Source organism: Lipotes vexillifer, unplaced genomic scaffold, assembly GCF_000442215.2.
Source record: "Lipotes vexillifer unplaced genomic scaffold, Lipotes_vexillifer_v1.1 scaffold3384, whole genome shotgun sequence".
Lineage (NCBI taxonomy): Eukaryota > Metazoa > Chordata > Mammalia > Artiodactyla > Lipotidae > Lipotes > Lipotes vexillifer.
In genome coordinates this window covers 225,006-252,988 of record NW_006770713.1, presented here as the reverse complement: position 1 = coordinate 252,988, position 27,983 = coordinate 225,006, and the positions used below count along the sequence as shown (strand labels likewise).

The 27,983-nt window shown below is 52.8% G+C and overlaps 1 protein-coding gene across 4 annotated transcripts in view; it reads right to left on the bottom strand.

Annotated features, from left to right (window-relative positions):
* ATP2B2 (ATPase plasma membrane Ca2+ transporting 2) overlaps nucleotides 1-27,983 on the bottom strand; it is a 161,426-nt gene that overhangs the window by 16,294 nt on the left and 117,149 nt on the right. For all 4 annotated transcript variants that reach the window (XM_007446332.1, XM_007446329.1, XM_007446330.1 and 1 more), the window contains 6 exons: nucleotides 24,592-24,834; nucleotides 14,488-14,729; nucleotides 13,301-13,535; nucleotides 4,572-4,751; nucleotides 4,287-4,374; nucleotides 383-489 (listed from right to left, as the gene is read on the bottom strand). In XM_007446332.1, coding sequence (XP_007446394.1) covers nucleotides 383-489; nucleotides 4,287-4,374; nucleotides 4,572-4,751; nucleotides 13,301-13,535; nucleotides 14,488-14,729; nucleotides 24,592-24,834 — 1,095 coding nt within the window. The remainder of the gene's footprint in view (nucleotides 1-382; nucleotides 490-4,286; nucleotides 4,375-4,571; nucleotides 4,752-13,300; nucleotides 13,536-14,487; nucleotides 14,730-24,591; nucleotides 24,835-27,983) is intronic.

Genomic DNA, 27,983 nt, shown 5'->3' with positions numbered 1-27,983 from the left:
ACACCCCCCCCCCCCCCCGCACCACCAGGCCACACAAGGCATGCACGTGCGTGCACACGCACGCATGCACACCACAGCCCCGCTCCTCACAGACCCAGCCCTGAGGCCAACGGTCTGCCTTCAGGAAGGGGGGCCCTCCACTCCCTCCCACTCCCTCCCCCTCCCTCCCCCAGACCCATCGCTACAGGAAGCCTCCTCTACCCTTCCAGGGAGACCCGGAGGCCAGGCCGAGCCTCAAGAGTGCTGCGAGCATCAGGTGGACGGAGGGTGGGTGGAGTGTGCACTGGGGGTGCTGTGCCGGAGGCTGTGTGCTCCACGCCCCCCTCATCCCCTGCCTGCGGGCTCCTGCCGGACACTGCCCCGGGCCCCCGCGAGCTCCTACCATGGCGAAGCCCACATCGGCCTTCTTGAGCGCGGGTCCGTCGTTGGTGCCGTCCCCCGTCACGGCCACCACCTGCCGCTGCTCCGTGTGTGTGCTGTCGATGATGCCTGCGGGTGGGGTGAGCACGCACTGAGGGCCCTGGGACTCCCGGCGGGCCGGGGGCAGCCTGCTCGCTGGTCCCTGCCCTGCCACGCGGTCCCGTCAAGCTTCTTCCCAGCACCTGCAGGGGGCGTGGGGCCAGCTGCGGCCCTCTGCGGCCTGGGCCTGTCGCCTCTCCAGCATCCTCTTTGCTTTCTGCAGCCCGTGGCCACAGTGGCAGCCACCCTGGCCGGACGCATCTCCCCTCTGCCTATACCCCAGGGGTCCCTCTGTCCTCCTGGGGCACCAGGGTTTGGCCGGGGCGGGGCCTACTACCTGCTCCCTCAGCACCTTCTGCCTGGGGGTGGGGCGGGCGGTGTCAGTCACCCCGGGGAGGCCTGGGCTCTGCCGTTTGCCAATGACTGCTCTCCAGACGTTCATCCTCAGTAAAATCTTCAGCAAATAACAGAGTGAACAGATGACACACGGCCCCTGTCACTGCTCTGGGGCCAGTAGAAAAGGATGCGTGACAGAAGTCGTCACTGGGTGTGTGTGGAGTTTGCGGGGCCCCAAGCAGAGACATCCATGGCAGGACGGAGACTCGGGTAACAACCTTGATACATCCCTGTCCCATTCCGCACATCAGATGCGTCACTGTGTCTGCGGGTCCTACAGCCCCGAAGCCCCACTGGGATCCTTACCCTCCCCTCTGCCACCCCACATGCAGCGCCTCCACTCCCCCTCTCCCTAACACCAGGCTCCCCTCCAATCTTCACAGCAGCCCCAGGGCCTTTCTCTCTGACACCTGAGTCTGAGCCCGGCCCCCAGCACCAGCTGAGAGTCATACTCTCACTGCCCTCGGCCTCACGATGACGCCGAGTTCTCGGCTCTACCCACTTGGTCCTCTGTGGTCACACCCCGCCCATTCTCTGATCTCTTCCCTCCCCCAGCCTCCCCCAGCCTGTGCTTCTGCCACGGGAACGGCTCTCTGTCCCATGCAGCTGGCCACCTGCCCATCTTTGCACAGGCTGTTCCCTGGGCCAGCCGTCCCCGTCACCCAGTCACCCGATCTCAGCCTGGATACTGCTTTCCCTGGGAAGCCTTTGTGACACCCTGAGGACCCCCGCCCATCCTAATCAGGTCACTGTAGCTCGCACATGTGTGTACTGCAATTGGCAAACCGCAGCAGCCTCTGGAAGGAGGGAATGAGTTCCCTGACCTGGGGCACTGTACCCCCAGACCCTGTCTCCCCCCAGCTCCCTGCAAGGGTCAAAGCTCCACCCTCTTCAAGGTCTGGCTTCAGGACATGTGCACCGGAAGTCCTCCTGGCCGCTCCCCCAAGCTGTTCTGCTGCCCCGGATTATCCAATCTCTGTGCACTTGGCATTTGAGGCCTTCACCCCGCCGGTTCCCTGGGCCCTCCTGGGTCCTTCTCCGAGGCAAGGAGGGGGCCAGTTTTCCCCTGTGGCTCCCCAGGCTGGCCCAGCTCTCCTACGGCTCCCGACAGAGGGGGAGCTGCAAGAGCTCCTTCCCCCAGACCCTCTTTCCTCCACCACCAGTGCTGACACGCCCCGCAGTGCACGGTCCCCAGGGACCTCCCTGTGGCCGACTCCTATGGTTCCTGTCCTATCTCTGGACCTCTCAGCAGCCATTCACACCGTGGACCACGCCTTCCCCCGCAGCAGGCCTCCTTCCTCGGCCTGCTTGTCCCCCGACCCCTCCGGCTGTCTCTTCTTGGTGACAGACCCGCTGACAGGTCTCAGCCTCTGCTCACCGCTCAGGTGGGAGGTTCCTGGGTCCAGCAGCTCCTCTGCTTACCCCCACTAGTCACACCCCACCTACGTCTTCATCGGGGGCCAGCTCTCTCTCCTGAGCCCTGACTCCATGGACATCTCTACTTGGATGTCAGAGGGCCTCCAGCTCGGCCTCCTAAAGCAAGTGCATCAGTTTCCCCTCAGATTGGTCCCTTGTGCGACTCCTGACACCTAGCTGCCCCCTTGTAAACTGTGCAGCAGGCTCTCAAGCAGGTATAGACTGAGCAATCCTGGACTCCCCTCTCCCCCACCCCTCCACCCCATCTGAACAAACGCCGGGCCTAGGCCCTTCCTGCCCACAAAGAGTTCTCAGATCCGTCCCCTTCCAGTGCACCTGCACTGTCATCACCCCTGCCCAGGTGTCACCGCTCACAGCTGGACAGTCCTGGCGGGCCCTCTGCTTCCAGGCCACTCTCCACACAGCAGCAGGGAGGGCGCTTTCCCCTTCAAGGTCCTCCCTCGGCTCCCCACCTGGGCTAACTGTGCAGGTCACCGCTTGGCGTTCAAGGCCCTATGTGATCTGATGCTGGCACCCCCTTCTCTGGCCTCCTCCTCTTCGAGGATAAGATATTACAAGGTTAACTCTTCCTTTTAGTACTTCTCTTTCTCTCTCTCTCTTTCCCATATTTAATCTCTCCCCCTCCATCTGTCTCCCTTCTCCTCTCTCTCTCTCTCTCTCTCTCTCTCTCTCTCTCTCTCTCTCTCTCTCTCTCTCTCGAGGCTCCAGCCCAGCCAACTGAACTTCTTTCAAGTCCTTGAAAGTGCCTGGAAATCTCTGCCTCTGGCCTTTCATAGTGTAGTTCCCTGTCCTGCCTGAAACACAGGCCCTTCCCCCTGGCCCCCCATCCCACCTTCCACAGCCTGCAATATGACACCCTCCCCAGCTCGAGTTAGAGGCCAGCAGAGGGCCCAGATCACCCTTCTCTCCCACCAGTGCAGCCTTTAGCGCTACGTAGGGAAACCACCTATTCAATGTCTGCTGGATAAAACCTGGACCATAAATTCCAAGACGGGAGGACCTCGTTGGCCAAGACCTGGGCCTGGCACATACTAGATCCTCAGTAAACATTTATCAAGAGAATGAATGAATGAATGAGTGCATGATTGAATAGGAAATGGGGATGGGTTGGGGGTGGTCTCCTGCTTGGGTATCTGCGGTTCTGGGGTTTTGTGTTTCTGTTCCAAGGCCAGATCTGCCTTCCTTAATGTCTTTGGGCAGCACCTTTAGGAGAGGAATCCAAGATGCCCTAGGGATGACCTCAGCCAGAAACCTTCCCCCTATGGCCATTTTACAGATGGAAAAATTGAGCCCTGGGGCTGGGCACTTGCCCAAGGTCACAGAGCAGGGCAGGGGCAGAGTCTGGATTTAAACCCAGGCCTATGGGACTCTGAAAGTGCCCAGCATCTGACCAGCTAGATGAGCTCAGCGAGGGGCGTGCCCTCTCCCCGGAGGGACTCAGGGAAGGATGCTGGGTTTTGGCTCATTCCTCAGATTGCTATTCCCGGGACAGCCCATTCCCGGCATCCTGGTTACACACGGCAGATAGCATCCTTAGAGAACAGGCAGACCAAGGGTCTCACACTCACAAGTTCTGGGGCCAGACTGAGAACATAAGTAAATGAAATGGGCGGAGTGTCAGACAACAGTGGTTAAGACGGCATCAAATGGGAGCAAGCAGGGTCTGTATAAAGTCGTTCAACCTGAACATTGAAAAAGACACACCACCCAGATAAACTTGTCTGTGGGCCCCATTCAGCCCTCAGGCCATGAGTTCTGGCCCCTGGATAGGCAATCCCATTGCTGCCCATGGGAGGTGGGGCCCAGGGAGCAGATTCACCGCCTCCTTATTTCACTGTGGCCCTTAGCAGGCCTCCCAGGGCGTCCCCAGGTGCGGGGAGCCCCAGGCAGGAGCCCCTCCCATCCTGGAAAGAAGCTGAAGGCGCCAGGACAGGAAGGCCCGGGGAGGCCTGGCGCCTGGGCCTCAGAGCTGCCCGTGCCCGCCCAAGTCTTACCTTTGACCAGGGTATGCTTGTCCGTGGGGGAGGAGCGAGCCAGCACCCGCAGCTTTGGCCAGATCTTGTCGATTCGTTCCTGCTCAATCTGGAGACGGATGGGGGAGGGGCGGGTCGGTGGGGCGGGGAGAGAAACTGAGGCCCAGAGAAGGGAGGGGACTTGTCTCGATCACTGGGCTCTGAGTGGCACACTGGCTGGCTGCTGGAGCTTCATGCATGCCCGTGCCTCCCCGCTCCCCATCCAAAGCCCTGCCCTCTGAGGACCCTCTGCACTGGGCCACATACCTCCCCTTTCTCATTGCGGATTCTCCGGTTGAACTCCTTGCCCTCAAGGCACAGGAAGTCCTCCCCAGGATGGATGATGCCACACTTGATGGCGATGGCCCGGGCTGTGTTGATATTGTCACCGGTGACCATGCGGACAGTGATGCCTGCTCGCTGGCACTTGCGGATGGCTTCCGGGACCTGGGTGGGAGGGCACGTGCCATGGAGTGGACATTGTCTCGTGCAGGCCCTCCCTGCCCTCACGGATTCCAGAGTGAGCCCTGCTCACAGGCAACGCCACTGTAAGGGGCCTGGATGACCAGGAGGTACTGATGGCACACAGACCATCTCCTCCTTTCCTGTGCCCATGGTAGGCATTGTTAATCGATCATAGCACCCTCTGATGAAACCCTGATGTGGTCTCACAATTCTTTTCTGCAGTGTCCCAGAAAGCCACCAACTATCACCCAAGATACTTCATCCTAAGATGAAACCATTGGCTATCCTGACCTGGACAAGGACTTTGAGAAAGACCACAATAAACATCCTCTTGGATATGGCCCCAGGCAAGAGTACAGAACACTCCACTGCTGAACAGGATCATGTCCCTGCTTCATCTACATGCACATTTCCTACAAACTCAATGATAAATATGTTTGTGTGTTTTCAGTTTTTTGCCAGGGGGGCGGGCAGGGGAAGGACATTGCATTTTAGGATAATTTATTTATATAATGTGACATTGGCTTAGAATAAATTCGGATGATTAGGCTTTGTGTAAAACATGACATCTCCCTGCGAGAGTAAGGGCTGCCTACTGCCCTCTTTGTAATAATAGACTGACATCTGGGCCATTTAGGCCAGAGCAGACCCAGCCAATCAGAAGCTGTCCCCGCCTCCCACCTTTGCAGGGCGCTGGATCTGCCCAGCAATTAGGATGCAAAAACCAGCCTGGAACCTAAAAAAAAAAAGGTTCTGAAGAACCTAGGGGCAGGACAGGAATAAAGACACAGATGTAGAGGATGGACTTGAGGACACGGGGAGGGGGAAGGGTAAGCTGGGACGAAGTGAGAGGGTGGCATGGACATATATACACTACCAAATGTAAAATAGATAGCTAGTGGGAAGCAGCCGCATAGCGCGGGGAGATCAGCTCGGTGCTTTGTGACCACCTAGAGGGGTGGGATAGGGAGGGTGGGAGGGAGGGAGACGCAAGAGGGAGGGGGATATATGTATACGTATAGCTGATTCCCTTTGTTATACAGCACAAACTAACACACCATTGTAAAGTAATTATACTCCAACAAAGATGTTAAAACAAAACAAAACAAAAAACCAGCCTGGAGCTGCCATGGCCCTTCACACACAGCACAGATCAACTGAACAAGTGATTCTGACCCAGTGACAAATAACAAAATAATAAGGCAATATTTGCTGTAAAATGTCCTTCAGTGGGAGAGGACACGTCAAGGGCAGAAAATCCAGTTGTACTAAAAGTACTTTAGAATCTCAGACCTGGTGGGAAGGGGGGCCTGAATCCACCTCTCCTCTTCCATATCCTGGGGTCTGAGAACTCACTTCCACCCCGACCCTGACAAGTCACTGCTGAGAGAGTTTAAAGGTGTCCTGGGCTGAATTGTGTCGTTTCCCCACCCCTTCCCCTCCCCCACCCCAGAAAGCTCTTCACATCCAGTACCTCAGAATGTGACCTTCCTTGGAGACAGGCTCTTTATAGAGGTAATCAAGTTAAGATGAGGCCATTAGGGTGGGCCTGCATCCAATGTGACTGGTGTCCTCATAAAGAGGGGAAATCTGGACAGAAACACACAGGGAAGACATCATCATGGGAAGAGGAAGGGACAGATCTGGGCGACGCTGCTTCGTGCTAGCAGGGCTGAAGACTGCCAGCTTGTCACTGCAAGCTAGGGGAGAGGCCTGCGGCCGAGCCTCCCTCACAGCCCTCAGAAGGAACCAACCCTGCCGACACCTCGATCTCAGACTTCCAGCCTCCAGAACCGGGAGACAATGCAATTCTGCCGTTGGTGGTACTCTGTAACGGCAGCCCTAGCAAAGAGTACAAAGAGTTAGAACGCTGGTCCAAAACCTGACTGCGGACAACTTATGCCCACCGGTCCCTTTCTGCGCTCAGGAATTTTAAGAACAAGAACTGACACTGAAAGTATCTTGCCTCTATCCACATCCCGTCCACACCACCATCTCAGGCAGAGGTCACTGCCCAGCCCCTTCCCAGTCTCCCTGCCTCTGGCCCCGCCTCTTCCATCTTGCCCCTACCCTGACCAGCAGCTACCTGCCCCAGGTTTAGCCTGTGTGCCGCTCCCTTTCTGGGCCTCCACCCCGCCGCTGGTAGAGAAAATCCCAACTCCTGAGCACGGCCCTCCTGCGGTGGAGTGAGAAACAAATGCCGGGCACAGGTTGGGGGAGGCCCCTCCAGCTCCCTGAGTTCTCTAACAGGCCGGCTCTGTGGTGGCAGGCAGTGATCTCCCTGTTGTTGAAGGGCTGGAGCGGGGCGAGCTGATCATGGGCCTCCTCTCAGTGTATTTCCAGAGTCTGGGGAGGAGCCTTCTGGGGCCTACTCAGGGCTTGGGGCCACGTGAGCAAGGCTTCTGCCTCGTGCCATGGCGGCTGCTCACATAACCAAACGTGGCCTCCTTTTATAGAGCGGGAGAGTGGGGATGTGGAAGGTCCAGGATCCCGTTTACATAATTTATCAAAGTCCTCACAACGGCTGTAACCTGGCTGCAGCCCCCTGCTATCTGCTGCCCCAGGGGACAGGAAAGAGCCGCTGTTCTTTTGGGAACACACACCTCATCTGGCTCCTGCCCTGAAAGGAATAATTTAGGTTATGCTTGTTTAAAAGATGCTTGGAGTTGGAAGGGACTCTGGGTCGTGACTCTGACCCTCTGCTCATTGCCTAGATCTCCTCCCACGCATCCCTGACAGATGGTCAGAGAGCCTCTACTTACTTGCCTCTGTTGACAAGGTGCTCATCCCCTCTACGGTTGACTGCTCTAAGGTAGAACAAGTCTATTGTATCCTTTCACATAATCTTTTTCCGTTTTTAAAAAATGAATTTATTTTTGGCTGCGTTGGGCCTTCATTGCTGCGTGCAGGCTTTCTCTAGTTGTGGTGAGCGTGGGCTACTCTTCGTTGCAGCGCACGGGCTTCTCATTGTGGTGGCTTCCTTTGTTGCGGGGCACAGGCTCTAGGTGCGCGGGCTTCAGCAGTTGTGGCACACGGGCTCAGGAGTTGTGGCACGTGGGCTCTAGAGCGCAGGCTCGGTAGCTGTGGCGCACGGGTTTAGTTGCTCCGCGGCATGTGGGATCTTCCCGGACCAGGGCTCGAACCCGTGTCCCCTGCATTGGCAGGTGGATTCTTAACCACTGCACCACCAGGGAAGTCCCCCTTTCACATAATCGTCCTTTTTTCGGATAAGAGAGCAGTTACTTTGGGTCAGACCCATTCTCTTGTACAGAGACAGGGTCTTTGGTAAAGATGTGTACAAAGAGTTCTGGGAGCACAGCGGAGCACAATGTTACTTCAGAAGGAAGTGTGTGGGGAGAAGAAACCTGTGGGAGCTTCCTGGAGGAGGGGATACTTGATCTGCTTCTTTTCAGCCAACACTAACTGAGGCTCTGATGCCTGGCACTGTGCCCATGCTGGGGCTGCAGAGATGACCAGTTCATTGTGGTCCTGGCTGCAGACAACTGTCCCATGAGGTACACAGAGAAGGGGAGGGCACTGCAGACAGTGCTGTGGGTGATCTGGGTGGCTGAGGCCAAGGGAAGATGTGGGGTAGGGGCCGGTGGCCATGGTGCTGGAGAGGGGCTTCGGGTCCAAAGATGTGGGAGTCAGGGCCTTGTTCCTTCAGGCCTGGGAGGCATGGCAAGTTCTGAACTGGGAGTGAGGTGATGGGTGCCATGTTTTAGGAAGACTTCTGTTTTCAAGACTGTCTCAAGAAGCTGAAATCTGCCTGCTTGGAATCCCTACCCTCTGGGTTTCCACTGAACAAGCCAGACTGGGAAAAAAGGAGGAGGCTAATTTTTATGGTCCCCACACTTTACTCTGTGCAGTGGAAGTGTCTCTGCCCTGTGGAGAGAGGGCTCAGGGGCCAAAAGGCTGGGCTGGGCTTTGCCCTGGGCTCCCACCTAAGCCTTGGTTTCCTCATCTGTAAAATGGAGTGATAGCCTCCGCCCTTCACTGAGGCTGGAGAATTCTGTGACAGCAGCAAAGGTCACCAAGCTCAGGGTCAGCACACGTTGGTGATGTGTGGGTGGAGGAGGCTGGCAAGACGCTTGACCCCGGGCTCCCTTGTTTGCTCTTTCCACTTCAGGGTGGGTACAGGGACACAGAGGAAGGATACAGATGCAGGGTGTGGGATGGGGGTGCAGTGGGCATCTAGAGCACTTGGAGGCGCAGGTGTCTGGGGCGGTGGGATGGGTTGGGCTCCCCACCACGATCCTTGGATCAGGTATATTAAGGGCCTGTGACCTGTCTTGAAGGTGTGGGGGGGATTCGGGACAGATCTGGAAACACCGGAGGAGCCTCCCCTGGCCACCACGAGTTATTCCACTTCCTTTATAGGCAATGGGCCCCTAACTGGACGTCCTTGTCACGCTTCAGTCCTGCCCGGTTTTACACTCTGGAAGGTTTTACACCTTCGTTTCACTGGGCTGTGGGTCTGGAGGGCAGGGGCTGCCAGCTGCTCAGAACTCTCTCAGGGGCCTCGTGCAGGGTAGGTGCTTGGTCAGTGTGGGTCACTGTGAAACACCTTTGTGCTTAAGTCCCTCGAAGCCTGACCCGGGTGAATGGATTTGGACGGGCACATGCAAACCCTCTACAGTTTGGCTCCAAGCTCCCTTCCCTCCCTTCCTTTTCTCTCATAAACCCAGCTAGGGTTTTCACTAGTCCCCAAACACGTAGCATCCCTCTCTACCTCTGTGCTTTTTTGCCTGTGCTGTCCCCTCTGCCTGTGCTGTCCCCTCTGCCTGGGATGCCCTCTCTCCCTGGGATGCCCTCTCTCCCTGAATCTGTGTGACACAAATCTTTCCCATCTTGCACGTGAAATCCTCTCTGTTCAGCAAGCTATCCTTGGTCCCTCCAACCCAGTGGGACACCTCCTGCAGCTGCTCAGCCCTTCCTTTTATCGCTTCACTCACTCATTTATGCAACGAACAGCTATGGAACATCTAACTGTTCCGGGCAGGGAGGGTGCAGAGAGGACGAAGACCCGAGCCCCAGAGGCATTGATCTGGTTGAAATGTGCTTTCCCCATAGATAAAATAGCTGTTAAAAAAAGATTCCTTCTTTTGCTAAAATTATCCTAGATATTTCTCACTGAGGAAAACCAGCCAGGAAATGGGTGCTTCCTGTTTTCATTAAATAAAGGCTTTTAAACATCTGTTGTTTGTGGTGACAGCAGTTGTCTGTGACATCGAGGGTTCCAAACACCCCCAGATAACCCGGCAAATCCCAGGCCGCTGCTCTCCTGATGGCTTCATCCTCACTGGCTCCCATCAGACTTGGAAAAACGCACCACTGTAGCATCTTGGGGGAGGGGGGATTTGCAACCCTGTTTTTATCTGTTCTGTCCTTTGTCTTCTCAAGGGAGGAAGGGAATAGGAGCTTCTCTCCCTTGACAGACGGGGAAACTGAGGGAGGGAGGCCGAGTTTCTTTTCCTGCAGCAAATGAATCTGACCAGGCTTGTGGGACCCTAGAGGCGGTCTGGGTGGGGATTTTTTCTCTGGCCGGCCTCACGGTTGTCCTGGCAACATACACACACATGCTCACCAGAGGCAGGGACCCTCTCCAAAGGTCACCCGAGAAACTGGTGACTGTGGCTGCCTCGGAGGCGGTCACTGGGGTCTGGTGGTGGCATGGGGGGCTATTTCACCCTGTTTGTGCTATCGAACCTTTTGAATTTGGCGATGATATATCACCAAGCCTAAAACAAACGAACAAATCAAAAACCATACCTGCCTGTCTCCTGAGGCTCTGGGTCCACCCCCACTCCACGGGAGATGCTGAGTCAACAGGTCAGAGCTTTAACACTTTCTTTTTTTTTTTCTTTTTTCCCCTGTGCCACGCAGCATGCGGGGATCTTAGTTCCCTGACCAGGGATAGAACCCATGCCCCCTGCAGTGGAAGCCCGGAGTCCTAACCACTGGACCGCCAGGGAAGTCCCTGAGCTTTCATACTTTCAGGCAGCATCACCAGTAACTCCACTGTGCCCCTCACTTGTTGACGTCCAACTTTCTTATTGTTCAGATGGAAAAACTGAGGCCCGGGGCAGTGATACGCCGGAGGTCTTCTGTGAAGGAGCGGCAGGGGCGGGATGAGAACCCATGTCCCTAGACTGCTGTGTCCCTCCAGTACGTCCCTGCCCTCCAACACAGTTACAGCTTCCAAATCCACATCCCGGGGTGAGCCCAGGGGAGAGAGAAGGTCACCCACAGGGATGTGTTGACGGAGGGAAGCAAAGAAAGGCATGAGAGTAAGCCTCCCAGGCAGCTGGCTCAGAACCTTAGAGCTGGATGGGACCTGAGGGGCCCCCAGGCCGACCACCCATTTTACAGATGAGGGGACTGAGGCACAGAGAGGAGAAGTGGTTTGTTAGTGGCAGAGCTGGGGTTGGAACCAGGCCCCCTTTCTCCGACATAGGCTGAACGTGTTCCCAGCCCTGCTGTTTTAGGCTCGGGGTGGGAGTGAGGAGGCATGTGTGTGTGTGTGTGTGCATGTGTGTAGAATACTATAATTGTCCCTAGTCTTCAGATGAGGAAATGGAGGCTCAGAGAGGTTATGTAACTGGCCCAAGGTCACACAGCTCGTAATGCCAAGGGACTCAAAATCCCAGGTCTATCTTATGCCCGAACTCACACTTTTTTTTTTTTTTTTCTTGCGTTATGCGGGCCTCTCACTGTTGTGGCCTCTCCCATTTGCGGAGCACAGGCTCCGGACGCGCAGGCTCAGCAGCCATGGCTCACGGGCCCAGCCGCTCCGCGGCATGTGGGATCTTCCCGAAACGGGGCACGAACCCGCGTCTCCTGCATCGGCAGGCGGACTCTCAAGCACTGCGCCACCAGGGAAGCCCTCGAACTCACACTTTTGACCCCTCTCCCTGCTGCCTAAATGTGAAAGTCCACGTCTGTGACCTTCAAGTTTCTCTTAGCCTTTGGAATGCACAGTCTTAAAACAGCGGGGCCAGGAGCTTGGAGGGCATCTTGCCTGCTCCCTTTCACTTGAAAGAAGGGGACATGGAGGCTCCAGGAGGAGCAGGGAACAGCCAGAGGCCCCAGAGGACGGTGTCAGGGTAAGCGGGGGACACTGAAGTTGCCCTTGGTGGAGGAAGGCGGCCCTGAGACAGGCTGGGACCCGCAACCGTTTGCTGCAGTGCTTACACCTGGACAGACGTCTCCTCAAGCAACGACATACAAAGAAACTATAAGCGACCAAAAATAACCGCGTGCATGCCCAGTTGGGGCAAATTATAGACAACAAGATACAAAAAAGACCAAAAGAACGCAACTGCCACTTCCCAAGAGTCGGGAGCAAAAGCAGGGTACTGGGCATGCCCTCTGCACACAGCACCACCAAAGGGGTGGGCAGACCACCTAAGCCCCCCGCTCGGCTCGACCCCTGGACACGCCCCTACCGTCACCCCATAGAAGGGACCAAGAGCAAAGGAACCTGGTACTTGTTCTCACTCCCCCCTGCTGCAGCAGGAGCCCCAATAAAGCCTTGCTTGAATTTTTTGTATGGCCTCCTATCAATTTCTATTGATTAAGGGGGCCAAGAATCCTGGTCAGAAACAGTCCCAAGGGGCAGCATCACCAAATCCCACTGCCAAGGCCAATCTGGCCCCAGCAGCATTAGTCCTCGAGGAAGAGGAGCCCAGCCCCTCCTGTGCCTTGCCTCCCGGGCTCCCAGGGTGAGCGAGCTTGCTCTGCCTGCCCACAGCAGCATTTCGGAGATTCCAGGCAGCTCTCTCCTCTTCCCACACCCTCTTCCCAGCCTGGGCAGCTCGACCGACCACGCGCGTCCCATCCTTCCCCAACCCTGCAAATTCCCGGCACTGAATCCTTGGCCTTCCCCCCAGATGCAGATTCAGCTAAAGGAGACTGAAGACCCACTGTCATCTGAGCACCCCAGTAGGTGCACATATTACATCACTTTTCTGGATCTTTACGGGGAGGGGGTGCTGTCACCGGCCCCTTCCCTTCTGCTTGAGAATTTGACCTTTGGTTAACCTTCCAGCTCTGTTCCCCTGGAAACCTGATAGAGGCAGACTGCCTGCTGCATCACTAGGGAAGACTAACTGGTAAACTTGGTCTGGATGGGGAGAACTCTAAATGCTGATGGGGATGCCCACATTTGGGGACTTCTTGAGTGTGGTAACCTTTGTTATTGGGTGCCTCCTTTGCAGGGACCCTTGAATCTGGGCCTATGGATTTGTGACAGGAGATCCCGGCTCCTCTGAGGCTTCTAGGGCAGGGCAGCCTTCACGGTAGAGCAACGCCGGCTGGCAGGCTGTGGGTTGCACCCCATGTCCCAAGCAGGTAAGTGTGGCTACGCTAGCCTTAAGAGTCTGAATGTTTAGGAGTAGGTACAGAGAAGACTCCATGGGCCTTGCAGGGAAACTGAGGCTTAGAGGGGTGCGGCGACGTACGCCAGGTCACCCAGCAGGCTGGACGCCCAGCTTCAGCCCCTTCCCCAAGCTCCACGGCGGGGCACCTGCCTCGGGCCGCACGGGGTCCTCGATGCCCACCACGCAGATACAGGTGAGGTCGTTGAGTATGTCATTCTCGTTGTCCCAGTCGGGCTCGGGGCTGCCGGGTAAGTCGCGGTAAGCCACGCAGATGGTGCGGAGCCCGTCGCAGGCCATGGGCTCAATCACCTTCTTTACCATCTCATCCCGGTCGCGGGGCCGGAAGACCCGGGGCTCACCAGCCCCGTTGAGGATTTTGCAGCACCTGGGGGAGGTGGGAGGGGGCCGGGTAAGGTCCAGCCAAGGGCCCAAAGACCCTCCCTCCGACGGGCTCGGAGCTCACCCCCACCTCCCCAGTGACGGACGTCCCACTGGCCGCGGTTGGTCATCCAGGGCTCGTCCAGACCATCTCCCATAATGCTTCAGGGGTGGTCCTGGCCCCTGGGCCCCAGGCGGGGATGAAATCAGGACCAGCCAAAAAGAAATCAGGCGGCCTTGTTGTAATATCTGCCCCAGGCCATTTCAGCAAGAGCAGATCTACTTTGCTCTGTTTCATCTTCACAAGATTTCATCTGAAAAAAATAGTTCCACAGCGAAAATGGTTTTCAGAGGGCGTGAAACCTCCGCTCGTGGTTCCTGACCCTGCCTGTGCATCAGGATGGCTTGGGAAAGCACTGAATAACCCCACCCCCAACCCACTGCGGGGCCCCGCGCCAGAGGTTCCAATTCAGTTTGTTGGGGGCGAGTCCAGGAATCAGTGTTTTTTTTTTTTTTTTTAAAAGCTCCCTGGGGCGATTCTCTGTGTGACCAGGGTTGAGTCCCCCTCAAGGTACAAATGGGTAAACTGGGGCCCAGAGAGGGGGGCTGACTTGCTTAGTTCTCCAGGCTTACTTCTGGCACCTGGAGTCAGAGGACACCTGCTCACAGTGAAAAGTCACGCCGCCGTCTACCAACTCCACCCTCAGGTAAGTGACATGAGGGGGCTCCGACAGTGATAATGGGAAGAACTTCCGGATGAGCCAGTGACTTAGGGAGGAGAGGGAGGGCTCCCTGCAGAAACCTTTAAGAGGAAACGGTAGCAAAAGCCCCGGGGGGAGGGCACGTGCAGGCGGTCTTGCTGCGGGACGCCCGCACGGCCCTTCCTGAGACCCTGGGTGCCCCCGGCCCCTCCCCGCGGCCTGTGCCTGCGCCCCGCCCCCCGCTCCCGCACCGCTTACTTCTTGAGCACGATCTCCGAAGCGCCCTTGCTGTACATGCGGAAGCTCTCGTCGGGCAGCTTGATTACGGTGCTCATGGACTTGCGCACGGAGTTGAAGGTGTACACCTTGTACAGCTTTTCCTCCGGCATCTGGCCGCGCACAGACTCGTAGTCCTGCTTCAGGTCCAGCACGAAGCCCAGCAGGCCGCACTCTGTTTTGTTGCCCACCTGCTTGGGCAGGGCGCCCTCCTTCTCCGGGGGCTGCGGGGAGAGGCGGGGTGCTCACCGGGCTGCCGCTTGCCTGTGGGTGGGGCCACCCCTCCCCCCCGACCTCAGGCTTCTGCGTCCCAGACTCAATCCGGGCTCTGTTTGAAGGGAATTGAGCAAGATCAGATGTTTAAAAATTACGAACTGTGTCAAACATAAACCTGTGACCGAATGATTAAAAAAAATGTGTGCACAGACCCTCCAGCTCAGGAGAACCTTAGTTCTAGGCCATGTTTGCTTCAGATTTTTCTTTTTTAGGAAGTAAAGCCTAACAGAAAAGTTGAATCCCCCTATGTACCCCCCCCCCGCATCTGCATAACGCACCCCTTGTCCCAGAAAGAAACTCTAACTTAAATTTGGCATTAATCCTTGCCCTGTGTGTTTTAACTTTTTATTTCGAGATAGTGCTCGTTTCACAGGCAATAAGAAATAACCCAGAGAGATGTCATATATCCTTCATCCCGTTTCCCCCAGTGCTCACTTCCTGTATGACTGTAGCACAATGTCACAACGAAGATGTTGACACTGATATAATCTAACTCACTGGATTCACATTTCACCAGTTTCAGTGTGCTCCTGTGTGTGTGTGTGTGTGTGTGTGTGTGTGTGTGTGTGTGTTTAGTTCTGAGCACCACACGTGCGTATACACACTCAGACCACTGGTATAAAATTAATGTGCAGCGACTCAGGTGGAGCTGGCTTTGGGAGTGGTAAAAGCCACCACAGATAAACCCAAACCCCAGAGAGATACTGAAGAGGAATAATACCTATGAGCATTCTGTGTCCCCCGACCCCACCATGAGTGGCTCTTTGTGGGTCTCAGACCAGCCTTGCACAGGAACCCTTCGTGTTGTTCCAAAGAGCAGCAGGCAAGAAGAAGACGGAGTCTAGAAGATGCTGCACGGACTGGCTGTGCGGGGGGGGCAGGATGGCAATAGGACATGTCCCTGGCCAACTGCCCCATCCACAGTTAGGACTCGGGCCCCGGGAGCAGACCCAAACCCTGTCGGGTCATGGGCATTGACCTAGGCGTACATACCCTTAGACCCTAAGCTCTTGTCCTCAGTTTCCCCATCTGTAAAATGGAGAGGCTCTAGCAGATGATTTCTAGCTGAGAGAAAAATCAACCCACTCCTTCAAGTGGATGGTGGATGGTGGTGAAGGATGGTAGAAGAAGGCAGAGCTGCAGGTCGCTCAGAGGGGCTCTGGGGGCCGCGGGTCAAGCCTGAGAACGCCCTCCCTGCTCCACACCACGTTCAACTATGTCCAGGCATCATGGGCCTTGGAAGGCTCCCCATACCCAAGCTCTTCGGTGGGATTTGATCTGGAAGCAGAGGAATCTGACAGTTTCCCCTTTCTGATGTTTGGGAAAAGAAATTCTAAGCACGCCCCTTTGTCTCTGCAGTATACAGTTATGTTGTGCTTTTAAAATTTATATATTTATTTACTTATCATTTTTTTTTTTTACAATTTTATAATTAACCTTCTGGTGATTTCCAGCGCTTTATGTATCTTCCACAATAGTTTTTTCCCCTCCACTAATGAAAGAAGATGATGACACGGAGGACTGAAATAAAAATGCCTAATTACTTATTTGCCCAAGAGAGCTAAGCAGTTATGCCTGTGAAACAGGCAGCATTTTATTACCCTCTGTGAGATATTTTAATTTTCCCCTAAAAGGATTTCAAAGAATCTATGGTTGCAAATGGCAGAGCTGCCTCCTCCGTAATTCAATTTGTTACCATGAACTTGAGCTCTAAAATCGCCTACGTGCATTATTAAGAAGTAGGGACTCGCCCCTTTTTTCTTTTGGCTTTTTTTATCTTGACAAACCCAGAGGTTTTACTAGTGCCGTAGACTTTCCATGCGGCTTGCTCTCCAGGGCTCTAATTCTGTAAGGGAGTTAAGGCGTTGGTTTTGAGGGGCAGGAAGCAGGCCTGGGGGGAAGTGATTTGCTCCTCATCACAGACCTGCAGCGGGGCAGGCCTGAGGCTACCCCCAATTCCCCTGATTCCTAGTGCCACACTGTATCCAGCACATTTCCCTGTATGGGCACTAAGCCCTTTGGGAGTGCTGGGTGCAGCTATGGGTGTAACTTTGAGAGGACAATTCGTGCTCCTGTTTTGGGATGCTTGTGGGTCACTAGAGGTAAGACCAAGGAATGATGACTTGAAGAGTGACAAGTTATAAATAACATCTACAAAAATGAGATGAAAAGAAACATAGCTAGCAGGTACTGCCTCACACTCATGAGGATGGCCATTATCCAAAACGAAACAGAAAACACGTGCTGGCGAGGATGTGGAGAAATTGGAACCCTTGTGCACTGTTGGTGGGAATGTAAAATGGTGCAGCTACTGTGGAAACCAGTGTGGAGGTTCCTCAAAAAACTGCACATAGAATTATCATATGATCCAGCAATTTTACTTCTGGGTATATACCCAACAGAATTGAAAGCAAGAGACTTGAGAAGATATTTGTACACCCGTGTTCACAGCAGGATTATTCACAGTAGCAAAAAGGTGGAAGCAACCCAAGTGTCCATTGACAGATGAATAGATAAGCAAAATGTGATCTACACATACAGTGGAATATTATTCAGCCTTAAAAAGGAAGGAAATTCTGACACATGTTACAACATGGATGAACCTTGAGGACATTATGCTAAGTGAAATAAGCCAGACAAAAAAGGACAGATACTGTGTGGTTCCACTTACACGAGATCCCTTGAGTAGTCAAATTTATAGACACAGAAAGTAGAAGGGTGGGCGCCAGGGGCTGGGGGAGAGGGGGGAGGAGTTAGTGTCTAATGGGGACAGAGCTGCAGCTGGGGAAGATGGAACGGTCTGGAGATGGGTGGTGGTGATGGTTGTACAATGTGAATGTACTTAATGACACTGAACTGTACACTAAAATGGCTAAGATGATAAATTTTAAGTTATGTGGATTTTATTACAATATTAAAAAATCCTCAACACCCCATCCTCCCTGTCCCCCCGAAACGCGGCAACCATGCCACGGTAAATCGCAGCAACTGCCATAGGATGACATTTGTGAGAGCACATTAGAAAATGACTTTTTGCTTGCTGGCTGTCTCTGGTGGCCCAGCCCACTCCACCTCCCCCCGTGAGGACAGGGACTGGCAGACGAGCCTCCCCGATGGACCATCAGGCAGCCTCGGCAGCTGCAGCAGTGACTTTGCTAGCTCTTTACCAAGCTCTGCACGTGTGTTCTCATTTGCATCCTCATGGCTCCCTAGGGGTTGGGCTGTTATTATTCCCATGTGCACAGGGAGACCTGGAGAGACCAGGTCACACAGCTAGTAAGTGGCCGAGCTAGGATTTGACCCCAGCTATTCTCAGCTCTGAGCCCACACAGCACGCGCTCTGCCAGCAGCCCTGCCTCTCTTCACTAGCATTTGAGATGGTTGTTTAACTAGGTAACTGGTGGGTGATTGGTTTAGAGCCCATGGTCGGGGGTTGGGGCGGGGGAGGGCTGTCTTGCTTATCTCTGCTTCCCACTTGGGGTAATCAATGAATATGCGTTGAATGAATAAATGAATAATTTGGTGTTTGTGGGTGTGGAGAGCTGCCAATGGGAGGCCAGGTGGGATGGGATTTTGCCAGAATTTTGGCCTCCAGAATTGTCATCTGAGGGTCTGCCTCCCCAGGAGCCTCTCAGGTGCTGGGCCTCGAGGAGCAGCAGGGGGCAGAATCATGGACTTTCCCCAGAGACTGCAAAGGCATAGGGCAGGGTGTGTGTCCTGAGCAGCTGGGACAGGCTGAAACGCCCTGGGGAGACACGCTGGAAAGCAGGTTTCCTGGGGACCTTCCCGAGCTTGCCAATGCACTGTGCATATGTGTGCATGTGGTTTGTGTGTGCTGTGTGTAGTGCAGTGTGTGGTATGTGCATGTGGCGTGTGTGTGTATATTTGTGCATACACCTGTGTGATTTGTGTGTAGAGTATGTGTGTGGTGAGTGCATGTGCTGTGTGTTTGTGGGGGGTGTGTGTGTGTGTGTGTGTGTGTGTGTGGTATAGTGTGTGTGTGGTATGCGCATGTGGTGTGTGTTTTGTGTCACGTGCACAGGGTGAGAAGGTGGGATATAGGGATTAACAGTGCTGTTAAAAATCAGAGTTCCCCATTCAGGGTTATGTGCTTTAAACTGTTCTCCTAGGGATGGTGTTTGCAAAAACAAACAAACAAACAAAACCAAACAGAACCAAAGCAGCTGCTGAATCCAACACAAAGGCCCCTGTCCCTTCACAGACCAGAACGAAGGGCCGCCCCACCTCCCCATCTTAATGCTCTGCTAAGCCACTTCCAGGGGCTTCTGTGCCTCCTGGAGCCCCTGTCTTGGCCAGAGCCCCTCGCAGAGCTGGCTTGACTCAGGGGGTTTGAGGTTCATTGGAATATTTAGTTGCACCCTGGGTTTGGAGCCAGATCTGAGTTCAAGGGCTGACTGCTTCCTAGAGTCACCTCCCCACTCTCCCCTCCTCTCAGGAGCTCTAGGGCTAAGATTTCTGAGAAATACAATCAAGCAGATCCTTCCTGCCCTTGGGGGTCACGGGGGCTCTCTGTGGATGAAGCCACCTCAGTTTGGGAATGGGGCAGACTGAAGACGTGGAGTTTCTAACTAGGTGAAGTTTGGCTCATTTATTCAGGAAAACCATCCTTGCAGGCAGATCCTCCCTGCTCCTTCCAGAACCACGTCAGGGACTCCAAGGAGATTTGTTTTTCTTTCAGTAGTTGATGTTTCCAGAACACACGCCATAAACTTCCAACAATTCGGCTCCACAAGTGCCCATCTTCATTTTAATAATTCAAATGTTAACTGTAGTGTCAACCTACGTTAAAAGAGGCCTCATAAAATATAAACTGAAAATCCGCTTGGGTGGTTTCAGCACACAGAATAAACGTGGGTAGAAAAGGAGAATGTTTTCCCAAGAAAGCTCCTCTAAAGTCTGAGGAGGAGCTATTTCCATTTGAAAGCTCAGCTGCAGCTCAAGAAGCAGCAGGGCTACAAGAAGAAGCTAGCAGAAGTCTTGACGTTCAAAGAGTCGGAGGCGACAAAGCAAATCTGAGGGTGTGCCAGGATTTCTGAGGTGGGGAAGCAATTTCTGACTACAAGATGATTCATGTGGCTTCCCTCAGAGGGCAAGTTTCGTTCCTAATGATTAGAAATAGGAGTGGAAAGAAGAAAGTTCTGCCATCCGCAGAAGGGATGGGGCATGGGGTTGAGGCTGGCCCTCTGACAGGGGCGTCCTGGGTCACTTTTTCTGGCCTTCCCGCTGGCAGCCTTGGCTCTCACACCACCCTCCACCCGTGCCTGGGTGGTTCTGAGCATTGTGATGAGAAAGCCTACTAAGGGCTTATCTGCTGCCACCCAACTCCCCCTCAGCCTTCCCAGCCTCGCCTCTCATCACTGTGGCCCTGGGAAATGTCCAGGCCACAGACTGCCACATCTCCTGAGAGGTCTCTGGGCTTTGGCAGGCTGTGGCCCTGCCTGGAATGACCTTGCTCCCTCACCCGCTTGGTAAACTCCTCCAGAATTCTCGGGCCTCAGCTCTGTCACCTGGTGTCAGGAGCAACCCTGGGCAGGTTACTCGATATTTCTGCAGCTCTGTTTTCTTAGCTGCAAGACGGGAATTGTCCTATTTGCCTTGATTACCTGGAAGGGATGTGGAGGGTCAAGCTAGACAGTGGCTGGCAAAGCAAACTACAGAAGGTAAGGCTCAGAAATAATAATAGAAGTAACACGAGTAACAACTGGAGCGGTCTGAGCGCTTGCTACATGTCAAGCACTGTGCTGACAGCCACACATACACCTTCTCATCTGATCTCAGAGCAGCCCTGGAACTGCCTCAAGGCAAAGGTGCAGCCAGAGGACTTGGAGAAGGAGTGGTGGTGAGCTGTGCAGGCTCTGGACTGGACAGACCTGGATGTGAACCCTGGCTCAGCCTCTCATCTCCCAGCATCAGTGTCCTTATCTATGAATTGGAGACGTGATGTCACCTACTTCAAGGGGTCCTCATACAAGGCAACATGGGTTACGCACTCAGCAATGAGCCTGGCTAAGTGAATATTAGTGATTATGATTCATTGTATACTCATTTTACAGATTGGAAAACAGAGGCTTGAAGAGGTTAGTTAACTTGCTCAGGGTCACATGGGTGGTAAGTGCTGCAGCTGAAGTTTGAATCTTGGTCTGTTGGACTTCAGAGCCAAAGCTCCTAACCTCTGCTTACTGGACTGGGTGTCAGGACATCTGGATTCTAACTCCACTAACCCACAGGGGGACTTGGCCCAAGTCCTCTCCCATTTCTGGGCCTCAGAGTAAAGTGAGGGGGCTGGACCAGGTGGTCCTTAAGGTCTGCGAATCCATGTAGATTATACCTACACAACCTACCCCTGCAAATACTCATCTAGGTTAAGAAAAAATCTTTTAGAATAACAGGCACTAGCTAATTTGGAAGTCTCTGGATCAATGCAGACTAGAGAGTTGAGGGCAGTTTCAGAAGAGATTTGCTCGGCATGCTGGAGGTACCAAGAGAGCACTGGTATTAGCCGTGGGACTGGGACCAAGGCCAACTCCTATTTCTTGCTGCCACAAGAATAGGAAAGTAGAACATAGAGGTAGCCCTGTCCTGAGCCTCTTATCAATTCATATTCATCCATCCACCACCCACATATTCATCCATCTGTCTACTCTTCCATTTACTCATCCATCCATGCCCCATCCATCTCTCCGTCCATGTCCCACCTATCCAGCCATCCATGCCCCACCCATGTCTCCATCCATGCCCCACCCATCCAGCCATCCATGGCCCACCCATCTCTCCGTCCATGCCCCACCCATCTCTCCATCCATGCCCCACCCACCCACCCATCCATGCCCCACCCATCCAGCCATCCCCCTCCCTACCTAGTCTTCATCTCACTGATACATATCTATAAATTTATTCACCAGTCAATTCACTGACCTCACCCGCCCAACCAGTACTTCCCAAGAGCCTGTGCTGGGGGGGAGCAGAGATAACTCAGCTGTGTCTCTCCCTCTCAAAGAGCACACAGCCTGCATCAGACTGCAAGAAGACACAGAAGAATCGGCACCCTCGTACAGGGGGAAATACAGCCTTGCCCATGGTCTGTTCCCCAGGCCAAGCTCATTTCCCAAGCAAAGCTTATGGGTAGTGTGGGGATATTGCGTGCCTTTCCTGCCCATCTCCTCTTGCATGGTAAGGATGTTTTGCAGTCTAGATTTCCCAGACTGGTCTGGAGGGTGGCTGGACTTCCACCCTCAACTGAGCAGCCTGTGACTCTTCTCAAAATTCCTCTAGGCCTAGAAGGGCAGTCCCTGGGAGCCCCTTCTCCCAATATGGCTGACAGTGAATCGGACCCTCTGGACTCCAGGCCTTCCTTCCTGAGACCAACCAATACTAAAGATGCTGCAGGATTGGTTTCAAGGACCAAGAACTGAATCTGGACACCCTACTCAATAGCTGGCTTTAGGGTATCTATAAGTTCGCTTTGCCACTAATTGGTTGTGTAAATTTGGGCAAGACCCTTTCCCTCTGTAGCCCTGATGCCTCTGCTGTCTATTTGTTTATTGATTAACCTCTGCCTGGTTACCAAGGGATGATTTTACTGCTGACGAACAACAACACTAATCACCCTGAGCGCTGAATATGTGCCAGGCCTTGTGCTAAGCACTTTCCACTTACTAACTCATTTCATACTCACAGTAATCCTATCATCTCCCCCAGGAAACTGAGGCACAGAGAGGTTAAGTATCTTGTTTACAGTCACACAGCTAGTGAGGGATTTGAACCCAGGCCGTCTGGCTCCAGAGTGTGAGCTTTAACTACCACCCAGACATACCAGGGGCCTCTGCTGTCCCTTCCACACTGACGGCCATCAGCCCCCAGCAAAGAGAACCGTGTGGCCAGGGTTCTTTCAGGGAAGCCCCAGAAAGAAAGGCACAAGGGTTCTAGGATGCCAGGGTTCAAGGCACAGAAGGGGACACTGGTGCCCGAGAGGTAAGTGACTTGGCCTGTTTACAAACCAAGGATCCCAGTTCCCAGGTCCTTGAGCTCTTTCCAGGCTTGGCAGATACACTTTTCTCCCAGGCGGACTGATGGACCCCTGTCCTTTAAGCCACCTGGATACAGCCTCAGTCAACGACATCTGGAAATGAATTTTAGCTTTGCCACCGGTGCTGTGAAGCACTGCCTAATTGAGCCTTATCGCTGCAAAGATGTTTCGCAGCCCTCCTGGCAGATCCAAGAACTCCTTTTTTACTGTAATTGCATAATATACATCTCAATTCAAGCCCATCTTGCAGGGCTCCGCCCACACAGCCACCCCCATCACCAGAAGCCTGTTCTGGGAACTGCCCCACTCCCCTCTCTGCGGGACGAGATCATTAACAGCATCTCAGTTATTTTAGGAAGGACTGGGGAACAGAATAAAGCATCGTCAACCTCCCTTGATTCCCAAATCGGGGCTAGGAGGTAGGGGATGGGGTGGGGTGGGGAGAAGACAAAAACGCCGTCTTTTCTGGCCTGCCCCCGCCCCGCGCTCCTGCCGCCCCCAGCATCCTCTATCATCCATCTGCACGCTTTCTCCCGACCTACTTTCTCCTTCTGTCAGTGCTGCCTCCCCAGCCTGCAGCTCAGGGCTGATGCAGGAGTACCTGCTCAACCGCAGGGGCGGACGCAGTCCTTGCAGCCCCAGTGTCTAGAGGCAGGACTCACCTCCTCCCGTACCCCCCACCAGCTTTTGGCCCTTTGCCGCTGACTCGTGCTCTTCTCTCAGATTTGATAAAGCTTCTGGCACCCCCGCCACCCAGCCGGATCCTGAAGGTTCAGGCCAGAGCCGAAGGAGAGGTCAGGGCTAGGGCACGTTGGCGGGGTAAGCAGAAAAGCTCAGCTGCTCACCCAGATGCTCACACTGTAGAAATGACCTCCATCTAGGAGCCGACTGAGCTCTGGATGCACAAGTTTGTATTCTCTTCATTCAAATACTGGTAATTAATTACAAAAAAGGCAACCTGTGCTTCTAAACCAATCAGGGATTCTAGCATGATGCGTCCAGGCAGCTGAGCTGAGACAGGAATATGAGAGTTTTTCTGAACAAAACTAGTACTACCACGACTATTACTAACAACAATGTCGTCGCCAGTGGGAGATTGTGTAAATGGCCACAATTAGTACCCTCTCTGAATCCACGCCCTTTACAATGTGACTTTGAAGCTCCTCCCATTACAGATGGAGTCTATTTCCCTGCTGCTTGAATCTGGACAGGCCTCTCGACTTGTGTTGGCCAACAGGATGTGGCAAAATGACAACGTGAAGGGCCCAGATTAGCCTGCTGGAGGAGGGGGACCACACAGAGCAGAGATGAACCGTCCCAGCCGAGGTCATCCCAGATCAGCCTAGAGTCCTGCCAAGATCAGCAGAGTTGTGGATGTGACCCACCGCAGGTACACGAGGACATGGTCCCCCAGTTGAGCCCAGCCTGAACTCCTGACTCACAGAAATGTGAGCTAAATACACAGTCTGGTTTTCAGCCACTACATTTTGGAGTAGTTACACAGCAGAAGCTAACTAATAAAAAGATTATTTTTTTGGTAGGGAGGTCAATGACAGGGTCTAGAAAACACAATTAACAACAATCTTTTTTTGTGTGTCATGCAAACAGCATAGCTAAGTCAAAGAGAAACAAGCTGCTTACTATCTGACCACCCAAAATACATCAGTAGGATTTAAAATTATGCATCACATTGCTTAGCCTGCCCAGTACTTCTGTATCGCCCCCTGGACGCTCCTCCCTCTGGCGGAGGCTGCACCACTTACCAGAATCTTGGTGGTGTAGGCGCTGTTGATGGCAATGGCGCTGACCAGCAGCTCCATGGTTTTGGCGTTGATGGAGCTGGGGTCGGGGATCTCCTTGTAATGGACGTCGCCCACGTAAACCTGAACCACCGTCATGCGATTGGTGGTGAGTGTGCCCGTCTTGTCCGAGCAGATGGCCGTGGCATTGCCCATGGTCTCACAGGCGTCCAGGTGGCGGACCAGGTTGTTGTCCTTCATCATTTTCTGGGGGAAGGGGCAGGTGAGATGGCAACAGTGAGGAGAGGGAGCTGGGAGGCAGGGTCACGGTGTAAGCACGCAGGAAATGAGGCAGAGCTGCCCCTTTGCTTCACACATGTGCGAAGGATCTTGCTTGCTACAGCCCCTGTCATCTGGACTCCTTTGCTGTGTGCAGCCCTTTCTCTCTCTCTCTCTCTCTCTCATTTCTTTTTAATTATTTGAGGCATTTAAAAGAGTTGAGTAGTTGACTTTATTAATTTGGATTACAGAAGTAATCTGTATTCTTTATGGAAAAGATAGGGAAAAGGATGATAAATGAAGATTGGGTCCTTTCTGATTACTTCAAATAGTTTCCTCTTACACCCTAACAGAAATAAATTCCTTATTTGGTTATGAGTTTTTTCAAAGGTACCATCTTTCAGTGGTGCTTGGTTTTCACTGTCACTTTGGTTTCACCAAAAGTGAATAAATTTAAGTTATACATATGTTAATAGACATAGGACACTATCTGGAAATAAACAAAATATTAGTGTATTTCTGGGTGGTAGATTTATAGGATTGTTATTGCCTTCTTTTAAAAATCTATAGCTTCTATTTTTCTACAATGAATACATACTATAACTTGTGTAATAAAAGTCACAAATTTCTTTTAAATATAGATACACAAAGAAGAAAGCAAATTAACCATAATTCTACCACCTAGCACTGATACATCTTACGTATCAATATCCTTTCTTTTAAAATTTATGACAAAAATGAAATCCTACTCTACATATTATTAATTTTCTTATATTCACTGTCCTTTCTCTCTTCCCAGCATCACACTCCTAGCTTCTTCCAGGTTCTCAAGCAAATAATGCACATAAAGCGATTCTCAAGGAACCACCACTCTTACTGCAGGCCCTTATGACATAGTGACCCTATCTGGCAAGGACGGATGTGAAAAGGTGCATTTAGCTAAAGGCTGAGTCAGATGTTGTTCTAGTCTGTGCCTAGGAATCTGATTTCCTTTATTCTTGCCCTCATTATAACTCTTTATACCAAGGGTAAAGAAGGAGTGCAATTAGAATAATACTATACTATAGTATCATTATTAGAATAATTATTAGAATAATAATTATAGTAGGTCCTGTTACTAAAGAATGAGTATTGGTAGAATTATGTCCTCTTGCAGTTTCTCTTGTCATAACCTGTGATAATAGTAACAATAAATGGATGTTGAATGGATGTAGGTTGAATGGACGCATGTTGAATGGACGCATTTGGCAACAATTTGAGTTTTTGCAACACACACTTCACAGTTTGTAAACTACTTCCGCCCTTATTTTCTCATCTGATGTCACGAGGATCCTATGAAACCTTCATGGACTCTTGTACTCCATTCTGGCAACCAAAGAAGCCAAGGCAAAGCAGCTTGACCAGGATGACACACCTAGTGAGGGTTAAAGCCGGCATTTGAACGCAGCTCTGTTTAACCTCACAGCCTGGATCATTCCATCAGGACTCTGCCCATCTGGCCTCTGTGAAGAGGGTTCGTCTCTGGGGCTTAAGAATCTATAGGCCTGAGCCTCCCAATATGGTTGCTACGTGAGGCTATTAAGTACTGGAAACAGGGCTGGCCTGATGTGAAATGTGCTATAAGTGTAAATTACACATCCAATTTTGAAGACTTATTATGAAAAGAGAAATGTAAAATACCTCATTAATAACTTGTATATTATCAAATATTACAAGTTGGCTTGATAATAACTTGGACATATTAGCTTAAGTACGTTATTAAAATTAATTTCACCTGTTTCTTTCTGATTTTTCTTTTTAACGTGGCTACCAGGAGATTTAAAATCACACATGCAGCTGACATTATGTCTCTATTGGACAGCGCTGATCTAAGTGGTCACCACTATTCTTTTGATGACGGCTCCCAGGGGCTAGGTCCAGGCTCAGAAAGGGGAGAGTTTGCCCCTCCTGGGTTGGGGGAGCTGTACTAAGTTTACCACGTGACTGTACAAGTAACACTACCTAAGGCACAGGTGCCAGAGATACAAACTACAGGTGTAGAGGCCTAACAATGTCTGTATGGGAAGCCGCGAAACTGAAGCTGTGAGACTTTTAAGGAGACCTCGAGCTCAAGTGGGTGGCTCGTGGGGTCCCGGCTCACGGCAGCAGGAGGTCTCAATCTCCGGGCCCCAGGCCCCCGATCAGCATTGTGCTGTGACCTGTTTGGGCTTTGGTTTGTGGGATGGAGTTTCTTCGAGAACCCCAAAACAAGGAGATGATAAGGGCGGTATCCTTTACACATAGCTGCCACTTTCTGGCACCTGCCCTGAGATCTCTTTTCTGTATGAAATTACATCGGTGAGCCCAGCCCAAATTCCAGCTTGGAAACTGACGCTGATCGTGCCCTCTGGCGGCTCTGCATTCTCGGAGCGAACGCCTTGTTTTTAAACATGGCCTGGCCTCTGCCCTGGCAGGGACATACTGGACTCAGGGCCCTGGAAAACAGGAGCGCAGGGCCCTGCTCTCCGAGGTGGGGAAACCACGGGACCAAGGGAAAATGATGAGGCCAGGATGTGAGGACCTGGGGGGTGAGCCAAGCTTGAAGCGTCCCCAAGAGGGTCAGGCGCCCAGTGCTCATGAGATGCCAGCCCCTTACCCCAGCGTTTGGGCTCTACCGACGGCCATGGGCCTGGGAGCAGAAGGAAGTGGGGCTCTGAGATCAGGGTGGCATTTTGGAGCAACCGCCAGACCCAAGGCATTCATGGGCCTACTTGCCCTTTATTGAACTGCTTTTAAAACTTCATATTTTTAGCCCACCTCCTGAGAGGAGGGGGCTTTTTTTTTTTTTTAAATAATAGAAGCTATTGTCTTTATTTTTTTAATTAAAAAAATTTTATTTTCTTTAAAAAAATTGTATTTATTTGTTTATGGCTGCATTGGGTCTTCGTTGCTGTGAGCGGGCGCTACTCATTTTTTTTTTTTTTTTTTTTTTTTTTTTTTTTGGGTGACCGGGAGCCTCTCCCTGCTGTGGCCCCTCCTGCCACGGAGCACAGGCTCCAGACGCGCAGGCCCAGCGGCCGTGGCTCACGGGCCCACCCGCTCCGCGGCATGTGGGATCCTCCCAGACCGCGACACGAACCTGTGTCCTGCATCGGCAG